The 18344-nt window shown below is 43.6% G+C and overlaps 1 protein-coding gene across 1 annotated transcript in view; it reads right to left on the reverse strand.

Moving 5' to 3' along the window:
- The window catches only part of si:ch73-337l15.2 (glutathione hydrolase 6), a 70238-nt gene that overhangs the window by 21679 nt on the left and 30215 nt on the right, over positions 1–18344 (reverse strand). The window contains exons 2-3 of the mRNA XM_068028764.1: positions 6176–6420; positions 1194–1307 (exon numbers count right to left, since the gene is read on the reverse strand). Of these exons, the coding sequence (XP_067884865.1) occupies positions 1194–1307; positions 6176–6420 (359 nt within the window). The remainder of the gene's footprint in view (positions 1–1193; positions 1308–6175; positions 6421–18344) is intronic.

Consider the following 18344-nt stretch of genomic DNA (forward strand, 5'->3'; position numbering starts at 1 on the left):
TAAGAGCCTATAGTGACCATGAAAGTCACTGCTTCACAATTACTAGTACACCAATAAATACTCAGTTGCTGGAAGTGTTTGGAATCAAGCTTCAGTGTGAGATTTAACCTTTAAATCAACGGCGTTTCAATGAAGCTGAATGGGCAAATTCCACAGCTGATCCTTAGGCATCTTTCTCTCTTCCCCCTTTTCTCACCAACTTTCTCTCCCTGTGGTTAGCACCGCAGCCTCACAGCTCCAGCGACCCAGGTTCAATTCTGGGTACTGCCTGTGTGGAGTTTGCAAGTTCTCCCTGTTAACTCGTGGGTTTCCTCCGGGTACTCCGGTTTCCTCCCCCATGCCAAAAGAGTTGCAGGTTGATAGGTAAATTGGCCATTATAAAAAAATTGCCCCTAGTATTGGTAGGTGGTAGGGAAATATAGGGACAGGTGGGGATGTGGTAGGAATATGGAATTAGTGTAGGATTAGTATAAAATGGGTGGTTGATGGTCGGCACAGACTCGGTGGGCCGAAGGGCCTGTTTCAGTGCTGTATCTCTAAACTAAACTTTCTTCACTGGGACAGCCAATTTGTGTATCATCTGCAAACTTCCCCATCATGCCCCCTGCATTTATGTCTAAATCATTGCTCCATACTACAAAAAGCAAGGACTTGGTACTGAACCTTGCAGAACTCCACTAGAAACAGCCTTCCAGTCACAAAAACACCCCTCGACTATTACCCTGTGCTTTCCGCCACATTCCCTTGGATCCCGTGCGCTCTTACTTTCCTGACCAATATTCATGGGGTTGTCAGCAGGCTATTTGACCTTGTGGGTCTATCACAGCCAAGCCTAATCCCATATTACCCCAACACATGCATGCAGGACCTCTGGACAGTAATTGGGAACATGGACTCTGGTCAAATTTGCCTAGTTAACTCAGATGTCCCAAGGCTAATTTTAATGCTCCTCATCCAAGGTGGCAAAAAGATCAGCTAACTGAACCAAACCTGGGGTCTTCTTGGTCAGTACAGATGCTACTCACTGGATACATTTTATGAGCCACTGAATTTCTCAATCACTCTCTGAAGTCAAACTTCAGACCACAAGCACCTCTGGTATCCACCCACCCCTCACTCACTCCCCAACACAACGGAGATCAAAACAGAAGCTCCTGATGCCCATTACTGGTTCCTACTTTAGCATCACGTACCTATTCCAGTGCTGTGTGGATGCACCACTCCCAAACAGAGCATCGCAGCAACTCCAGCATCTACTGCATTCCCACCTTCAGTCAGGATCTCCTTTGCAAAGCTGGAGCAAATCTCTTCATAGCGTAGGAAAGAAACAGACTGCATTAATTACTACCATATACTTCCCTAAGCATTCCAAAAGTAGCAATTATTGGCAGGTTAGAATTTATTACATGAATGAGATAGTAAACAGAAGAGGTTGGCAGGAAGTAATTACAAGTAATAACTAACACTTACAAACTAATCAACTGGGATTGCCAACATGTCTGAATTGCCCTGGAGTCTCCAGGAATTAAGAATGAATCTCCAGGATCCTACTGCAGAAAGACACTGCATTAAAACAGTGTATTTTTCATTTCTGTTAAGTAGTTATAAAATTATTAGAGGAGAATTAAAAAGTCATGTAATTGGGAGGGACGGTTCGAGACAGGATGTCATGTGATGAAACCTCCAGAAAATGCCCAGGATTGGCTACTCCTAGATCATATAGGAATAGTGGATATCTGGGAGCGAATTACAGGCTGGAATCCAATGGAGGTTCACACAGTGTCGTAAATCTTTGAGGGTTTCCTGCTCAAGGTTTAGCACAGATGCTGTGGTTGGATCCAAATGTCAACCTGTCGGCCTGTCAGACCGCTAACGATTTCATTGGATCAGATGCATCACTGACCTTAACATCGCTTTTGCTTTGCACTGCATCAAGTGCTGGGAACCATCTGGAATTGTTTTTAGATTTCCCCAGCTGGATTGATCACTCTGCATCATTTAATAGACTCCCTAATGGGCAGCAACATGACATTAGCGATAATCGAGAATGCTAGTGGACTTGAAGCAGACTCTCGGACACATCCCAACTCATTAGCTATCTGGTGATTCATAGGTCATTTTCTTAGGATATTTCCACAGCCTCGTTCTTCTCTTCCTCACAAGACGAACAAGCTTATTGAAAAGCTTCACAGCACTAGACCGCTACTTCCCGATTTACTTGGTATCCTCTCCCAATTATATTTTTCCAGCCTACGCTATGGACTTTGACCTAGGTTTTTCAAAAATACAACTTCTTAAAAGTATGCAAGCTTACTCTTTAAAATAAATATACATTTTTCAAGACTTTCCCTCGAGAGTTTTCCCCAGAGATGACTTTCTTTTTGCGTCTTTCGTGTATAACCTTCACCCCTTCTCAGCTGACACTCCCGGTGTAGCACTGAAGGAGCACTGTCAGTGGTGCCATCTTTTGAATGAGATATTAAAATAAGAACCTGCCTGCCCAAGTGGATGTAAAAGATCCCAGAGGACTATTTTGGAAAAGAGAAGGGAATTCGAATCGACGTGCTAGATAATATTTAGCCTTCAACCAGCATCACTAAAAAGCAGATTATCTGCTCATTATCTCATTCTGGTCACTGCACTTTAGGAAGGATGCGAGGGTCCTTGAGAGGGTGCAGCAGAGATTTACCAGAATGGTTTCAAGGATAGGGGATATTAATTACAAGGTTTGGTTGGAAAAGCTAGGATTGTTCTCCCAAGAGCAAAGGAGATTGAGGGGAGATTTGATAGTGGTGCATAAGATTATGACAAGTTTGATAAGTTAGACAAGGAAAAACTGTTCTCATAAGTTGAAGGAAAAAGGACTATGGGACACAGATTGAAGGTTTTAGGCAAGAAATGCAGGGGGAAACGTGGGGGTGGGGGGGGGGGGGGGGGGAAAAGAACCTTTCTACGCAGCAAGTGGCAATGATCTTGAACTTGCTGCCCACAAGGGTGGTGGAAGCAGAGACAATCAATGATTTCAAAAGGAAATTGGATAGTCACTTGCAGGGCACGGGGATCGAGTGGGGGAGTGGGACTGACTGGATTGCTCCACAGAGAGCCGGCATGGACTCAATGGACCAAATGGCCACCATCTATGCCGTAAATGACTCGAAGTTCTTTCTTTCTCATTGCCGCTGAAATTCTTAGCGGACTCCTCACCTGTCCTGCCCCTGCAAATTTGAATATCTTCAGCACTCTACGGCTCATGGACAAAGTTCTGTCCGGATAGACTTCACTGCACCTCTCCACTCCAGTGGGCTAATTTTATGCTCATCTTTGTCTTCTAATCCCTCTGGTCTTACCCTTTCCTATCCAAGTGAGTTCATTCAGCCCTTCCAGCAGCCAAGGGTGCTCCTAGGCCTTTCATCCACCACTACACTCTTGCCTCCTGCCCTCTTCCTGGAACTCTCTCCAAGATCTTGCTGCCTTGTTACATCATTCCCTGGCTCCATGCTCTCACTGTAAATTGTGTTCTGCTGCTTTTTTTCCCTTGGGATCTTACAAATCTGTGTAATACTGTCTGGTGAATTTCATCTGCTCACATATAAAAATGACGGACAGGAAAAAGAGATCATCTGGTCCATCAAGCTGGTCACATATGTCATGGTGCAAATGTGCCCCCACCCACTTTCCCTCCATCGCCCCAGCCAGCAGCAGCTACATAAACTCCTGGGAGAAGCAAAAAAAAAATCCTAGCATTAATTTAAGGGGAAAAATATCTGAACTTCCTGTCCAGCCTTCGAAGTTTAAGGAAAGAAAGAAAATCGATGTAATTTTATGCCTGACATTATGCCTTGCCAAGCTGGAAACAGTGCTGATGGAAGAAATAAAAACAGTAAGTGATGGAAATACTCAGCAGGTATGGCAGCATCTTGGAGTGAGAAACAGAGTTAACGTTTCAGATCGATGACCTTTGCAGTCTTTTAAAATTAAACTTGCTGAGCTGTGCTAAGGCAGCGAAACTAAATAAATGTTATCGGGAAGGAACAGAGACAGTGTAAATGAAGAGAGACATTGGTATTTGGATTTATTGAACAGACCTTGGAGACTGTATAAATTAGATAGGATGGGGTCTAGTGTTGTATCAAATGTTAACATTTTTATCTGGAAGGTTAACCAAAAGAGGCTTCACCTGATGGAAGATTACCGAAAGAAAGCTAAAAAAAGATGGACGATCTCTGGGTGGGTTCAAACCCTATGGCTTAAAAAAAGAAAGCTCAGAATATGTTTGAGCATCGTGTTTTTAAAAGAGAATCTTCATAGGACGGTATAATCTGGTCAATATAGTAACCCAGGTCCATCCCTCAAAAAGAGGTGTAAAATAACACATCACAGACCTTTGCTGCAGGCAAGAGGCGGGATCCCGACATGCTTTGGAAGGTGAATCTGCAATCAACAAGAGCTGGACACTTCAGGTGATTGTATGACTAAAACCTTACTGGACACATATCTGAGCATTCTGATGCCAGAAATTGTTGAAGCATTTATTTGCTGGGAGTACAGTAACAAAGCAGTTTTTTAATGACTATTTTCTTTTCTTTCTCAACCTATTAAATCTGTAATCATTTTAAATCTGTGCCATATTAAATCTGTTATCATGGGTACAAATAAACTAACCCATTAAGCATAACAACTTTTGTGAGTCATCAATTTTTTCTCTTGTAATTTGCAGGTCAAAACGAACTATAAGCTTTAGTGTTTTAAAACAAAAAGGCTTACAGAAGGTAATCAAACCAAGTGCCAGGAGATCACAGTGACAGTGAAAACCAGCTCTCAATGCTCCACCTACCTCTTATATGCAGCCAGGAAGTTTCCCAGCTTCCTAATTTAACACACACTGCACGAACAGGTAACTCACTCCAAAGGTTGATGTTCCTCTGCCACAACAGCAATCTCTTGACATCAGACCTAATTCTATGCTTACGTAAGTTATATTCCTGTTCCTTGGTCCTCAAACTCAATAGGACTAAACTTTGCCCATGTGGATAGACTTTCCTCACTTTAAAGACCTCAATCAAATCTTCCCAAAGCCTCTTTTTAGACCCAGCTCTCTAAGCCTATCATGGCAACTAAAGCCCTTTTGAACAAAGTATCCTTGGAACAGGTGTAACCTCGAGCCTACTCCACCATTCAACAGCTGGTCTCTACCTCAAATCCATTTTCCTGACTTTGCTCCAAATCCTTGATACCCTTACCCAACAAAAATCTATTTATTTAGTCATGGAAGCTCCAACTGACCGCCAACATCCCCAGCCTTTTCAGGAAGGGAATTTCAGATTTCCACTATCCTGTGTGTGAAAAAGTGTTTGCTGACATCAGCCCGATCAGCCTGGCTCTAAATGTTAAAATTGTGTCCCTTTGTTCATGACTAATACCAGAGGAAATAGTTCCTCTTCGTCTACCTTATCAAATCCCTTAATCCTCTTAAATACTTCAATTAGATCACCCTTAATCTTCTATACTCAACGGAATACATGCCTAGTGGTTGGAATTTAACCCCTTTACCCCCCATTCATACAAACGTACATTATACAACCCTACAGATACTGTTTTGAACATTATAGATCTATATATTAAATATCGGCAATATGAAAAAGCTGCACACACATCTTTGTCACACTTTTGCTTGTTGTGACACCTCAAATCAAACCAATGGGCTCACTCAGTAAAACTAAAACAAAAGGGAAAAACTTTGAAATGAACCAACTGTCAGATCATTCAAGACTGTAAGTAATTCAATTTCACGGTTCTGCGGATTAATTACCTGAGCTTCCATCAATGCTTAATGAATTTTATCAAGAGTACTTGATAGAGTTACTGACTTTCTAACTTCCTGCGAGCCACCTATTAACCCACAGATGATCTGTAAGGGGAGGGTGTGAAAGGGCAGAGCAGGAATGCAACAGAAGCTAAGAACCTTGTAGAAAGTTTACCCTGTTTACTAATTTCAGTTGGCGCAGAAACTTAGTCTTTCTGGCCATCTGTCTTTAGTGCGTCTGACATTCGCTGTGGGGCTGTAGCGCACCTGTATGATCCTACATCATGTGAGCCAGCCCCATCAAGCTGGAACGAGAAAGAAAGGAATAGAAACTTTGTTTTAAAGTGAAGGGAGTGGAACCTGCTCACTGACCTGAATCAGTAATCACAGCCGCATGATGGTAAACTCCATGTTGGTGATGGTGAGCTACTTTGTCGCCATGGTAATGGTGCCCTTGTCCATCTTTGGCACTGTTGCCTTTCTCGGGAGCTTCCAGGCTGCCATACTTCAAAACGTGGAACCCAAAATAAAGACCAACGCTGAGCAGCACCATGGATGCAGTAATACGAGCGCAAGACTCCCGTTTCTGACGGGAAAGCAAAGTGCGTGTGGATGCCCTAAAAGAAAGAAAAAATCATTGCTGTATTGAAGAACATATTATTGTGGGGTAAAGGTAAACAGATCATAGAATCAGAAATCACAGATGACCATTCAGCCCATCGTGCCTTTGCTGGCTCTCTGCCTCCTTCTACATTCTTTGCCATAGCCCTGCAAGTATTTCCCTTTTAATTCCCTTCTGAATTGGATCTCCGCTTAAATTCCATTTTGAAAGATATTATTGAATGCGCTTTCATTGCCCTTTCAGAACACAACATCTTGCTGCATATAAAAGATTCTTTTTTAAATAAAGAAAATGTGAAATGAGACAGAGCTTTGAACTGATCATATGTTTTTCTTTGTTCTAATTGTAGGCTGCAATTTGCACCCACGGCTCCTTTAACCTTGCTGTTGAGTTTCAGGACACTGTACATGTTCCAACCTCCCGGCACCACCCTGCTCTGTTTACTACATCTCACTTGGCAAAGAGTTCCACAAATCTCTCACTGGAGCCACTTTTAGACTGCATTGGGTGCTAGGTCACCCAAAAAATGGGTCTCCACATTGCCAACATGCCACCAAAACAGCTCCTGGTGCAAAGACAACAACAATCCCAAAGTAAGCAAGAGCTTGAGAGAGAAAGAGAGAAAGGGAAAAAGAGAAAAAAATTACATTTATATAGTCTCTTTCATGACCTCAGGCCATTGAAACATTTTTGCCAATTTGTGCACGTCAAGCTCTCACAAACAATGAGATATATTCTACATCAACTATTTTAGTGATGTTGATTGCGAGATAAATATTGACCAGGACACTGAAAAAACTCCCCTGCTCTTCTTTGAGATAATGCCACGGATCTTTTATGTCCACCTGAGAGGGCAGACAAGGCCTCAGTTTAATGCCGCATCTGAAAGACGTCACCTCTGACAGTGCAATGCTGCCTCAGTACTACACTGGGAGTGCTGGTTGAGATCATGAGCTCAAGTCTCTGCAGTGGGGCTTAACCCATGAGCTTCTAACTCAGAAACAACAGTGCTACTGCCCTCTCAGTGGACGTAAAGGATCCCACAACACTGCTTCCAAGAAGCTGGGGGGAAAGGGCGGGGTCTACTCTTACAGGCTGAAATCTAATTCAACAGTTCGAGCAGTTTATATATAGCATAATCGATACCTGGGAGCACGTATAGGCTGAAATCTAATAGAGGTGTTTGTGTTATCAAAGAACTATCTGTTATGGTCAAGGCAGCAATCTCAGCAAGTGCTTTTAGATCATGCCCTAAATCTTGACAGCCAAGTTTGAGTTGCTTAGAGCCATTATGCAAAATAAAATTTAATTGAAGCCATTCCACTGCACTGAACTTCAATAGGTGCATCATTTGACGAGGGGTCTTTAATCCAGTGTATGTGTTTCCCAGCTCAGCAGAAATAGTTACTAGTAGCTTCAGCTGTTGGTGCACGTCGAGTCCTGCGTGTCAGACTATGTCAGCAAAGCAGGATGACCAGGACGTGATGTGGTAACTGCAGGTTTATCATCTGCAACAAAATTCTGGAAAATACTAGCACCTGCGACCAACATATCAGTGAACTAACTGCAGGAAAGAAATGCCCTTGAAATATATCCAATGAGGTAATAAAAGATGAATACAAAGGCCGAGCCATTTATATAAATTAACTTGAACCTAGAGACTAGTTATTGACTGAATTTCACTGCCAGCTTGATAGGTTATGAACGATAAATTTTTTGACATACCATGGGCTATTATTTATTCTCCTCAGTTGAGAAACCATCCTAGGTGAAAGATCAAGGCCCCAGTGCACAATGACACCATGTTCGGACACAGTAAAATAGAAGACTAGGAATATGGATAGATTGGAGAAGCTGGAGCTCTTCTCCTTGCAGAAAAGAAGGTCAAGAGGAGATTTGATAGAGGTGTTCAAAATCGAGGGGTCTGGACAGAGTAGATAGAGAGAAACTGTTCCCATTAGCGGAAGGGTCAAGAACCAAAAGACACCAATTTAAGGTGATTGGCAAAAGTAGCATTGGCGACATGAGGAAAATCTTTTTTTTGCAACACATGGTTAGGATCTGGAATGCACTGCCGGAGAGCGTGTTGAAGGCAGATTCAATCGTGGTTCAATCAAGAGAATTGGATAATTATCTGAAGCAAAAACATTTGCAGGACTGCAGGGAAAAGGCGGGGAGTTGGACTAGGTGAATTGCTCTTCCACAGAGCCAGCATAGACACAACAGGCTGAATGGCCTCCTTTTGTGCTGTAACCATTCTATGATTCTATAAATCCAGAGACTTGAGCACATAATCCAGACTGACAGCCCTCCTTTAATATCAGGGGTGACATTAAACGGAGTCCCAGTCTGCCCTCTTGGGTGGGTCTAAAAGATTCCTTGGCACTATTTCGAAGAGGAGCAGCAAGGGAGTTCTTCGCCATGTCTCGGTGCCAATATTTGCCCCTCAATCACAAACAGATAAACAAAAGCAAAATACATTTTATTTTTCAGGGGATGCAGGTATTACTGTCAAGATCAGCATTTGGAGAGGCAATGGTGCACTGGTAAAGTCACTCGACTAGTAAATCAGAGCCCAGGCTAATGCTCTGAGGACATGGGTTCGAATCCCACAACGACAGATGGTAAAATTTGAATTCAATTAATAAATCTGGTGTTAAAAATTAGTCTAATGGTGACCTTGAAACTATTGTTGATTGTTGTAAAAGCCCATCTGGTTCACTAATGCCCTTTAGGGAAGAAAGCCTGCCTTCCTTACCTGGTCTGGCTTACATGTGCCTCCAAACCCAGGGCAATGTAGCTGACTCTTAAATGCCCTTTGAAATAGCCTAGCAAGTTACTCAGTTCAGGGGCAATTAGGGATCGGCAATAAATGCTGGCCTAGCCAGTGATGGCCATCACCTACAAATGAATTTAAAAAAAATTATTGCCCACCTTGAATTACCCTCGAGAAGGTGAGGGTCAGCCATCTTCTTGACAAGTTAGTGGCTTGCTGGGCCATTTCAGAGGGCAATTAAAAAGTCAAGCACATTGCTGTGTGCTGTGGGTTTGGAGTGACACATAGGTCAGACCTGCTAAGGATGGTAGATTTCATTCCCTAAAGGGCATTCATGAACCAGATCAATCTACAAGGCACAAGTCAGGAGTGTGATGGAATACTCTCCACTTGCCTGGATGGGTGCAGCTCCAACAACACTCAAGAAGCTCGACGCCATCCAGGACAAAGCGGCCCGCTTGATTGGCACCCCATCTACAAACATTCACTCCCTCCACCACCGACGCACAGTGGCAGCAGTGTGTACCATCTACACGATGCACTGCAGCAATGCACCAAGGCTCCTTCGACAGCACCTTCCAAACACATGACCTCCACCAACTAGATGGACAAGGGCAGCAAATGCATGGGAACACCACCACCTGCAAGTTCCCCTCCAAGTTACACACCATACTGACTTGGAACGATATTGTCGTTCCTTCAGTGGCTGGGTCAAAATCCTGGAACTCCCTTCCTAACAGCCCTGTGGGTGTACCTACCCCACATGGACTGCAGCGGTTCAAGAAGGCAGCTCACCACCACCTTCTCAAAGGCAATTAGGGATGGGCAATAAATGCTGGCCTGGCCAGCGACGCCCACATCCCGTGAATGAATGAAAAAAAAGATGGGTTTTTACAACGATCTAGTAGTTACACAGTCAGAATTACTGGTTGTAGCTTTTTAATTCCAGATTTATTTAACTAACTGAATTTAAATTCCACAGCTGCTGTGGTGGGATTTGAACTCATGCCTCCAGATTATTCGTCCAGACTACTCCAGCAACATAACCACAATGCTACTGCATCTTGTAGATGGAACTGCTTCCGTAACAGATGCTGAAAATTAAAAATTAAAAACAGAAAGTGCTGGGAAAAGGGTTTCACTCTGCGACTACGTAGCAGCAACAAGCGTGGTGTTCGCCACACTTGCAGGTTGTTGCCGGCAAGCCAAAAAGACGTTCTGCCTATCACACAAATGAGTAATATGGTATATGAACTTCAATGCCAGTGTGATGCTAGGTATATAGGCCGTATGTCCCAAAGTCCTGGCGGATGGTATCAAACAGCACGTCCCTTCTGCTGTTCGTAATGGGCAAAGGTACAGACCATACCTAACCAGCCCATGCTTGCAAAACTCAAAATACAGTGTGCAACATTAGATGTGATTCTGCGATTGGACAACATTTGCTAAATAATCCTCAGTGTGCTAAGAAGTACACTGACAACCAATTTAAGATGGTCAGTCGGGCTCACAATGTGGCGCATTTGCACATACTGGAAGCTACATATATTCATACACAGGGCCCTATTCTTCACAGACAGAAAGAACATGTACACACTCTGCCTGTTTCAGCTAAACAAAATAAGTGACAGCCATTCGTTGGTTCATTCGTCAGGGCAATGCCTTGACCAGAGTCAAGTTGCCTGGTTTAAATTTCAAACAAAGCTTGGCAGTTAACAGTCAGTCACCACAAACTGGTGCATTCTCCATGGCAATGTCTCTATCAATCAGAGTCCACTTGCCAACCAATCAGCACCCTCTTTTCATACAGTATAAATTTGTTGCTTTCCCTTACATTGCTATTCTAGCAAGTTGTCCTGATGAGTGCAAGACGAAAAGCTTTGACAAAATGTCTCTGTTTTCAGCAATACTCAAGTTCTGTACTACCAAACGACTATTTGTTCACAATATATAATCAGTGATTTGGATGGGGACCAAATGCAATATTCCCAAGTTCTCGGATGGCACAAAACTAAGTGGGAATATGTGTTGTGAGGAAGATGCAAAGCGGCTTCAAGGAGATTTGGACAGACCTAGTGAGTGGGCAAGAAAGTGGCAGATGGAATATAATGCGGAAAAATGTGAGGTTATCCACTTTGGTAGGAGGAACAAATGTGCAGAGTATTTCTTAAATGGTAAGAGATTAGAAAATGAGATGTACAAAGGGACCTGGGTGTCCTCCTCAATAAGTCACTGAAAGCTAACATGCAGGCGCAGCAAGCAATTAGGAAGGCTAATGATATGTTAGCCTTTATCGCAAGAGGATTTGAGTACAGGAGTAGTGAAGTCTTGCTTCAATTATATAGAATCTTGGTTAGATCGCACCTGGAGTATTGAGTGCAGTTTTGGTCCCCTTACCTTAGGAAGGATATAATTGCCATAAAGGGTGTGCAACGAAGGTTCACCAGACTTGTTCCCGGGATAGTGGGGCTGTCCTATGAAGAGAGATTGGGGAAACTGGGCCTGCATTCTCTAGAGCTTCAAAGAATGAAAGGTGATCCCACTGTAACCTACAAAATACTTAAAGGGATAGACAGTGTAGGTGCAACTAAGATGATTCCCCAGTTGGGGAGTCGAGGACCAGGGGACAAAATTTCAAAATAAGGGGGAAGCCACTTAGAACCAAGATGAGGAGAAATTTCTTTACTCAGAGGGTTGTGAATCTTTGGCATTCTTTACTCCAGAGGGCTGTGGAAGCTGTCATTGAGTTTATTTAAAGCAGAGATTGACAATATAAAATAAAAGTCACAATTCTAAAAAGGGGGTGCAGGAGCAGAGGGACCTGGGTGTAATTATGCATAAGTCAATGGCGAACATGAGGAAAAACCTTTTCATGCAGCGGGTGAGAGCGGTGCAGGTAGGTTCAATCGAGGCATTCAAATGGGAATTAGACTGTTATCTGAAAAGGAAGAATGTGCAGGGTTAGGGGAGAAGATGGGGGAATGGCATTAGGTGAACTGCTCATTTGGAAAGCTGGTGCAAAAACGATGGGCCGAATGACCTCCTTCTGTGCTGTAACAATTGTGATTCTGTATGATTCAATATCTATGGACTCCTAGTCTCACTGTCTCCGAGCTCGAAAGTCAGCTGCAAGAAACCAGTTAAATCAGAAGTAGGTGTGAATGGACACCATCCATCCCCCATTGTGTTGCAATGGCTTTGAACTTCAAATCAAAAAGGCAAAACACCTATCCCTTAAAACTGGAGACTACTCAATCTTAAGGCCGCCAAGCCTGTTCCTTCTGAAGTCCACCAGTACAGAAAACTGACCACCTAGTAATAAGGCTACAAGCAACTAACTTCATGACCTGCTGAAAATCCACCCTTTGAGAGAATCCTGCAACGATGTCAATATACAACTCCGGCTATCAAATCCACTGCACTTCCGGAGTGAAAAGGCCTTCTTCACCAGGCCTGTAACGCATGCCTTTTCCCCAAGACAAGCCAAATCACGTTACTTATGAACTATTCCTTCGTTTGTAATTAGTAAAAGTGCTATCCTCTTTAACAGCTTTCTTTCTCAAGTGTGTACGTGTATGTGTGTTTGTGTGTGTGGGATGAGTGATGTAGCGTTAGACTTTCAGGGTGAACATGGGTTCGCAATAAAGAGGATTATTTTTATTCCATGAAAAGCGTGCTATCGGTTATTCAAATTGGACATACACTCAGGGGTTAAGAAACACACCCATCTTCCTTTTACAAAAAGTAAACAGAAGAGAACTGGGGTTTCGGTTCTCTCTCAATGATGTCCGTAACATGGTTCTGACCTGCTGGTGAGACAGGACATACGCAAGGATGGTGATGAAGGAATCTGGGACATAGAATATAAGAACAGGCAGGTTCTGCTCAAACTATATAAAACATTAGTTTGGCCACAACTTAAGTATTGTGTGCAGTCCTGGTCACCTCATTACAGAAAGGATGTAATCACACTGGAGAGGGTTCAGAGGAGATTTACGAGTATGTTGCCAGGACTGGAAAATTGCAGCTATGAGGAAAGATTGGATAGGCTGGGGTTGTTCTCCTTGGAACAGAGGAGGCTGAGGGGAGATCTGATTGAGATGTTCAAAATTGTGAGGGGCCCGGATAGAGTGGATGCGAAGGGCCTATTTACCCGAGCAGAGAGGTCACCGACGAGGGAGGCACAGATTTAGGGTGATTGGTAGAAGGATTAAAGGGGAGACGAGGAAAAGAATTTTCACCCAGAGGGTGGTGGGGATCTGGAATTCATTGCATGAAAAAGATGCCTGGAAATGCTATAACCTGCAGGGCTACGGACCAAATGCTGGAGAGTGGGATTAGGCTCGATGGCTCTTTTTATTTTTCCGGCTGCGCAGGCATGATGGGCCAAATGACCTCTTTCTGTGCTGTAAACTTTCTATGACTCCATGATTGGATGTAAGGTATGATTCAGTGTGTATGACTATGTCAAGCTGTTGCTTGACTCGTCTGTGGGACAGCTCTCCCAATTTTGGCATAAGTCCCCACATGTTCGTGAGGTGGACTTTGCAGGGTCAGCTGGGCGTGCATCATTTCTGGTGCCTAGATTGATGCCAAAATGGTTCATCCTGTTTTATTCTTATTTGGCTTTTCTGTAGCAGTTTGGTACAACTGAGTAGTTTGCTAGGCCATTTCAGAGGACAGTTAAAAGTCAACCAAATTGTGCGGGTCTTGAATCACATGTCGGCTAGACTGGGTAAAGACAGCAGATTTCCTTCCCTGAACCTGATGGGTTTTTATAACTATCTGGTAGTTTCATGACTGTCATTACTGAGACTAGCTTTTTAATTCCAGATGTATTAATTAAATTAATTGAACTTAAATTCCCCCAGCTGCCATGGTGGGATTTGAACTCATGACTCCGGAGCATTAGTCTGGGCTTCTGGATTACTAGTCAAAGAACAAAGAACAAAGAAAATTACAGCACAGGAACAGGCCCTTCAGCCCTCCAAGCCTGCGCCGATCCAGATCCTCTATCTAAACATGTCGCCTATTTTCTAAGGGTCTGTATCTCCTTGCTTCCTGCCCATTCATGTATCTGTCTAGATACATCTTAAAAGACGCTATCGTGCCCGCGTCTACCACCTCCGCTGGCAACGCGTTCCAGGCACCCACCACCATCTGCGTAAAGAACTTTCCACGCATATCCCCCCTAAACTTTTCCCCTTTCACTTTGAACTCGTGACCCCTAGTAATTGAATCCCCCACTCTGGGAAAAAGCTTCTTGCTATCCACCCTGTCTATACCTCTCATGATTTTGTACACCTCAATCAGGTCCCCCCCAACCTCCGTCTTTCTAATGAAAATAATCCTAATCTACTCAACCTCTCTTCATAGAGAGAGCCCTCCATACCAGGCAACATCCTGGTGAACCTCCTTTGCACCCTCTCCAAAGCATCTACATCCTTTTGGTAATGTGGCGACCAGAACCTCACGCAGTATTCCAAATGTGGCCGAACCAAAGTCTTATACAATTGTAACATGACCTGCCAACCCTTGTACTCAATACCCCGTCCGATGAAGGAAAGCATGCCGTATGCCTTCTTGACCACTCTATTGACCTGCGTTGCCACCTTCAGGGAACAGTGGACCTGAACACCCAAATCTCTCTGTACATCAATTTTCCCCAGGACATTTCCATTTACTGTATAGTTCACTCTTGAATTGGATCTTCCAAAATGCATCACCTCGCATTTGCCCGGATTGAACTCCATCTGCCATTTCTCTGCCCAACTCTCCAATCTATCTATATTCTGCTGTATTCTCCGACAGTCCCCTTCACTATCTGCTACTCCACCAATCTTAGTGTCAAAATCTTAGTCCAGTAACACTACCACTATGCTACTGTTCCCAATTTCAGATCTCAGCCACTGTTCCATTTTTTTGGGACAGGAGTTGTTGGTGATGATTTGGCTGTTGCCATTTACATCTCCTCCAGACCTATTTTTTGTTTCTTTACTTGTTGCTTTACCATCTCCTTTTGCCTTGCACCATCATCCCTTTTCTCATTTAATCTCTTCTGCCTTCCACCCTATCACAGACCTTCCCTTCTGTTCTTTCCTCTCCTCCCACCTTTCCCTGTCTCTGTGCTTGCTTAAAACCTGTTCCGTCTCTTTTTCCAATTCTGACGAAGGATCATCTATCTGAAATATTAACTCTGTTTCACTCTCCACAGAGGTTGCCAGACTTGAGTATTTTCAACATTTTCTGTTTCTATTTCAGATTTCCAGCATCTGCAAATATTTTGCTATTGTCATATATCTCCAGTTTATTGTGAGACTTGAAAACTGAATCCAGATTCACATTTCATATCAATCAAGCGCTTCCCAATCTGCCCGGCACCGTACAGTCCCAGCCCCATTATTACACAAGTGGATGCTCAGGTAAGCTTGTAATTTAACCTCTCCCAAGTTTTAAGCAATGCCATAAATCACCAGAGCAGAACTTCAGTACAGTGATGCAGGCAGCTTAAGTTCCTGGATCAACCTACTGCAAACACACTGCTTCCAGTAGCTGCTGTACACACTGCCGGGAGTGTTCAAGCTGTGACAAGTTAAGGTATCCACCGCATGAGTGAACCTCATGCTATAAAAAATGCTAGTTAGGCCACAGCTGAAGTATAGCTGGAGTACTGTGTACAGTTCTGGGCGCCACACTATAGGAAGGATGTGATTGTACTGCAGAGGGTGCAGAGGAGATTCACCAGGATGTTGCCTGGGCTGGAGCATTTCAGCTATAAAGAGAGAGACTGGATGGGCTAGGGTTGTTTTCCTCAGAGCAGAGAAGGCTGAGGGGGGACCTAATAGAGGTACACAAAATTATGAGGAGCATAGATAGGAAGAAACTTTTTCCCTTAGCGGAGGGGTCAATAACCAGGGGGCATAAATTTAAGGTAAGGGGCAGGAGGTTTAGAGGCGACTGAAGGAAAAAGTTTTTCACCTAGAGGGTGGTTGGAATCTGGAACGCACTGCCTGAAGGGATGGTAGAGGCAGGAACCCTCACAACATTTAAGTAGTATCTAGAGCACCTGAAATGCCATAACATACAAGGCTATGGGCCAAGTGCTGCAAAATGGGATTAGAACAGACAGGCTTGATGGCCGGCGCGGACACGGTGGGCCGAAGGGCCTGTTTCTGTGCTGTATAACTCCATGACTCTATGGCTGTGGCTCTTTCAGGACTGCTTTAATTTAGTAACAAAAGTTCCTCCCATCAGCTATAAATTGGCAAGTGGCCATTTTCCTGAGTGGCACTACACAGTAGAATCATCGAATCATACAGCACGGAAGGCAGCCATTTGGCCCACCATCAACAACAACTTGCTTTTCTATAGCAACTGTCACATAGTAATTGCCTTTGGGATGTTTTCCTATTGTCAAGCTAGGTCCCCACCTGCCAAGAATGAGGCACATTAATTTTGTCATGAACATTGATTTTAAATTGTTGCTGGAGTGAGGAAATGACGTTAAGCAGATCAGCTGTGGCTGGAAAAGACATTTGCATATTAACAGACAGTGCTTGTAAGGACAAAGGACCATTCTCTGACGTATTAAATCACCAGGTATTGTGTGTAAGAGGCGCATTCCAGAGACTGCTAAGGTGATACAATCCAGGACTGGTTAGACCAGCTGGTCACATGGCTAACTGGTTGTTCCAGGATCTTCTGAACTAGCCACAGAGACTTTGAACTGGAGAAAGACTGTTTGCTCCTGGACTAAAGATCTCTCCTGTCTGTTCCCATCTCTTTCTCACTAGCCTCTGAATCCACTGAAGACACATGAACCCCAAGAGAGAAAAGTCTCCACATGGAACAAGGTTTAAGAAGAATACTGGGCCCCAACGAAAAGCAAGATCTATCTACAATCAAGGACTCTACAGTAAGCTCGAAGAATTGAACGCAACACTTCAGCTGAGGTCCAATCAGTGCTTTTAAAAAGTTTTAAACAACTTCCTTGCTTTTGTACTCTATGTCTCCCATTATAGAGCCAAGGATCCCCTATGCATTTTCTTTTTAAACAGAACAGCTTTATCAATTTGTCCTAACCAAATAGCTACAACAGACCCCCGGCAGGGTAAAGCTTTTGGAATCATAGGTCCAAACGTAGCAGGTTACCTGTATCTAGATTTTGTAGTACATCACCATACAACATTTGACTTAATTATGACCTAATCATTTTAGCGAGGGAGATTACAAAGACTGCAATTCACTCCAAGTCAACTTTTGCAGAGAATGTTTTCCCACGCAGGCAGACTTACAGTTCTGTATCAGCTTTCATAATCTTAGGACATCACAAATTGCCAATTAAGTACTTTTGAAGTGTAGTCATTGTTGTCATGAGGAAACGTGGCAGCACAGCAAACTCCCACAAACAGCAAAAAGAGAATGACCAGATAACCTGTTTTCTAGTGGTGTTGACTGGGAGATAAATATTGTCAACACACCAATTAGAGCTCGCCTGCTCTTTGAAATAGTGGCCTCAGATCTTGTACATCCACTTGAGGGGGCAAATTGGACCTTAAAGTCTCATCTGAAAGAAAAATCTCCTTTACATTATTAGAACCAAGTTTCTTCTCGACAGCCAATTAAGTACTTCTTGAAGTGCAGACACTATTGTATGTGGAAAATGCGACCATGTTTCACTCGATGGTTGGGCTGTGTCAATGGGGCCAATAGTAGTGCTATTACATAAATGAACATCTGTATCCTCAATGATGGCGAAACCCAACATGAGCGCAGAAGACAAGGCTGAAGTTCACAAAGATCTTCAGTCAGAACTGCTGAGTGGATGATCCATCTCAGCCTCCTCTGGAGGTCCCAACCATCACAGGTGCCAGTCTTCAGCTAATTCAATTCCCTGAGCACACTGGACGCAGAAAAGGCAATGGGCCCCAACAACATGGAGAGGGAGAATGGGTGGCCAACAGGCAGTCAAGTAGAAATAGGCAGTTAGTGCAGGAGATCCTGAATACTGATGAGCATGATAGCTCATCTGGAGAGTGCAACCAGAGCCAAGTCCATGTCACCAAGGCTGGCTCAACTGTACAGGGGGGTACAAGAAAGACTGGAAGAGCAATAGCGATAGGTGGTTCAATAGTTAGGGGAAT

This window comes from Heterodontus francisci, chromosome 4, assembly GCF_036365525.1.
Source record: "Heterodontus francisci isolate sHetFra1 chromosome 4, sHetFra1.hap1, whole genome shotgun sequence".
Taxonomy (NCBI): domain Eukaryota; kingdom Metazoa; phylum Chordata; class Chondrichthyes; order Heterodontiformes; family Heterodontidae; genus Heterodontus; species Heterodontus francisci.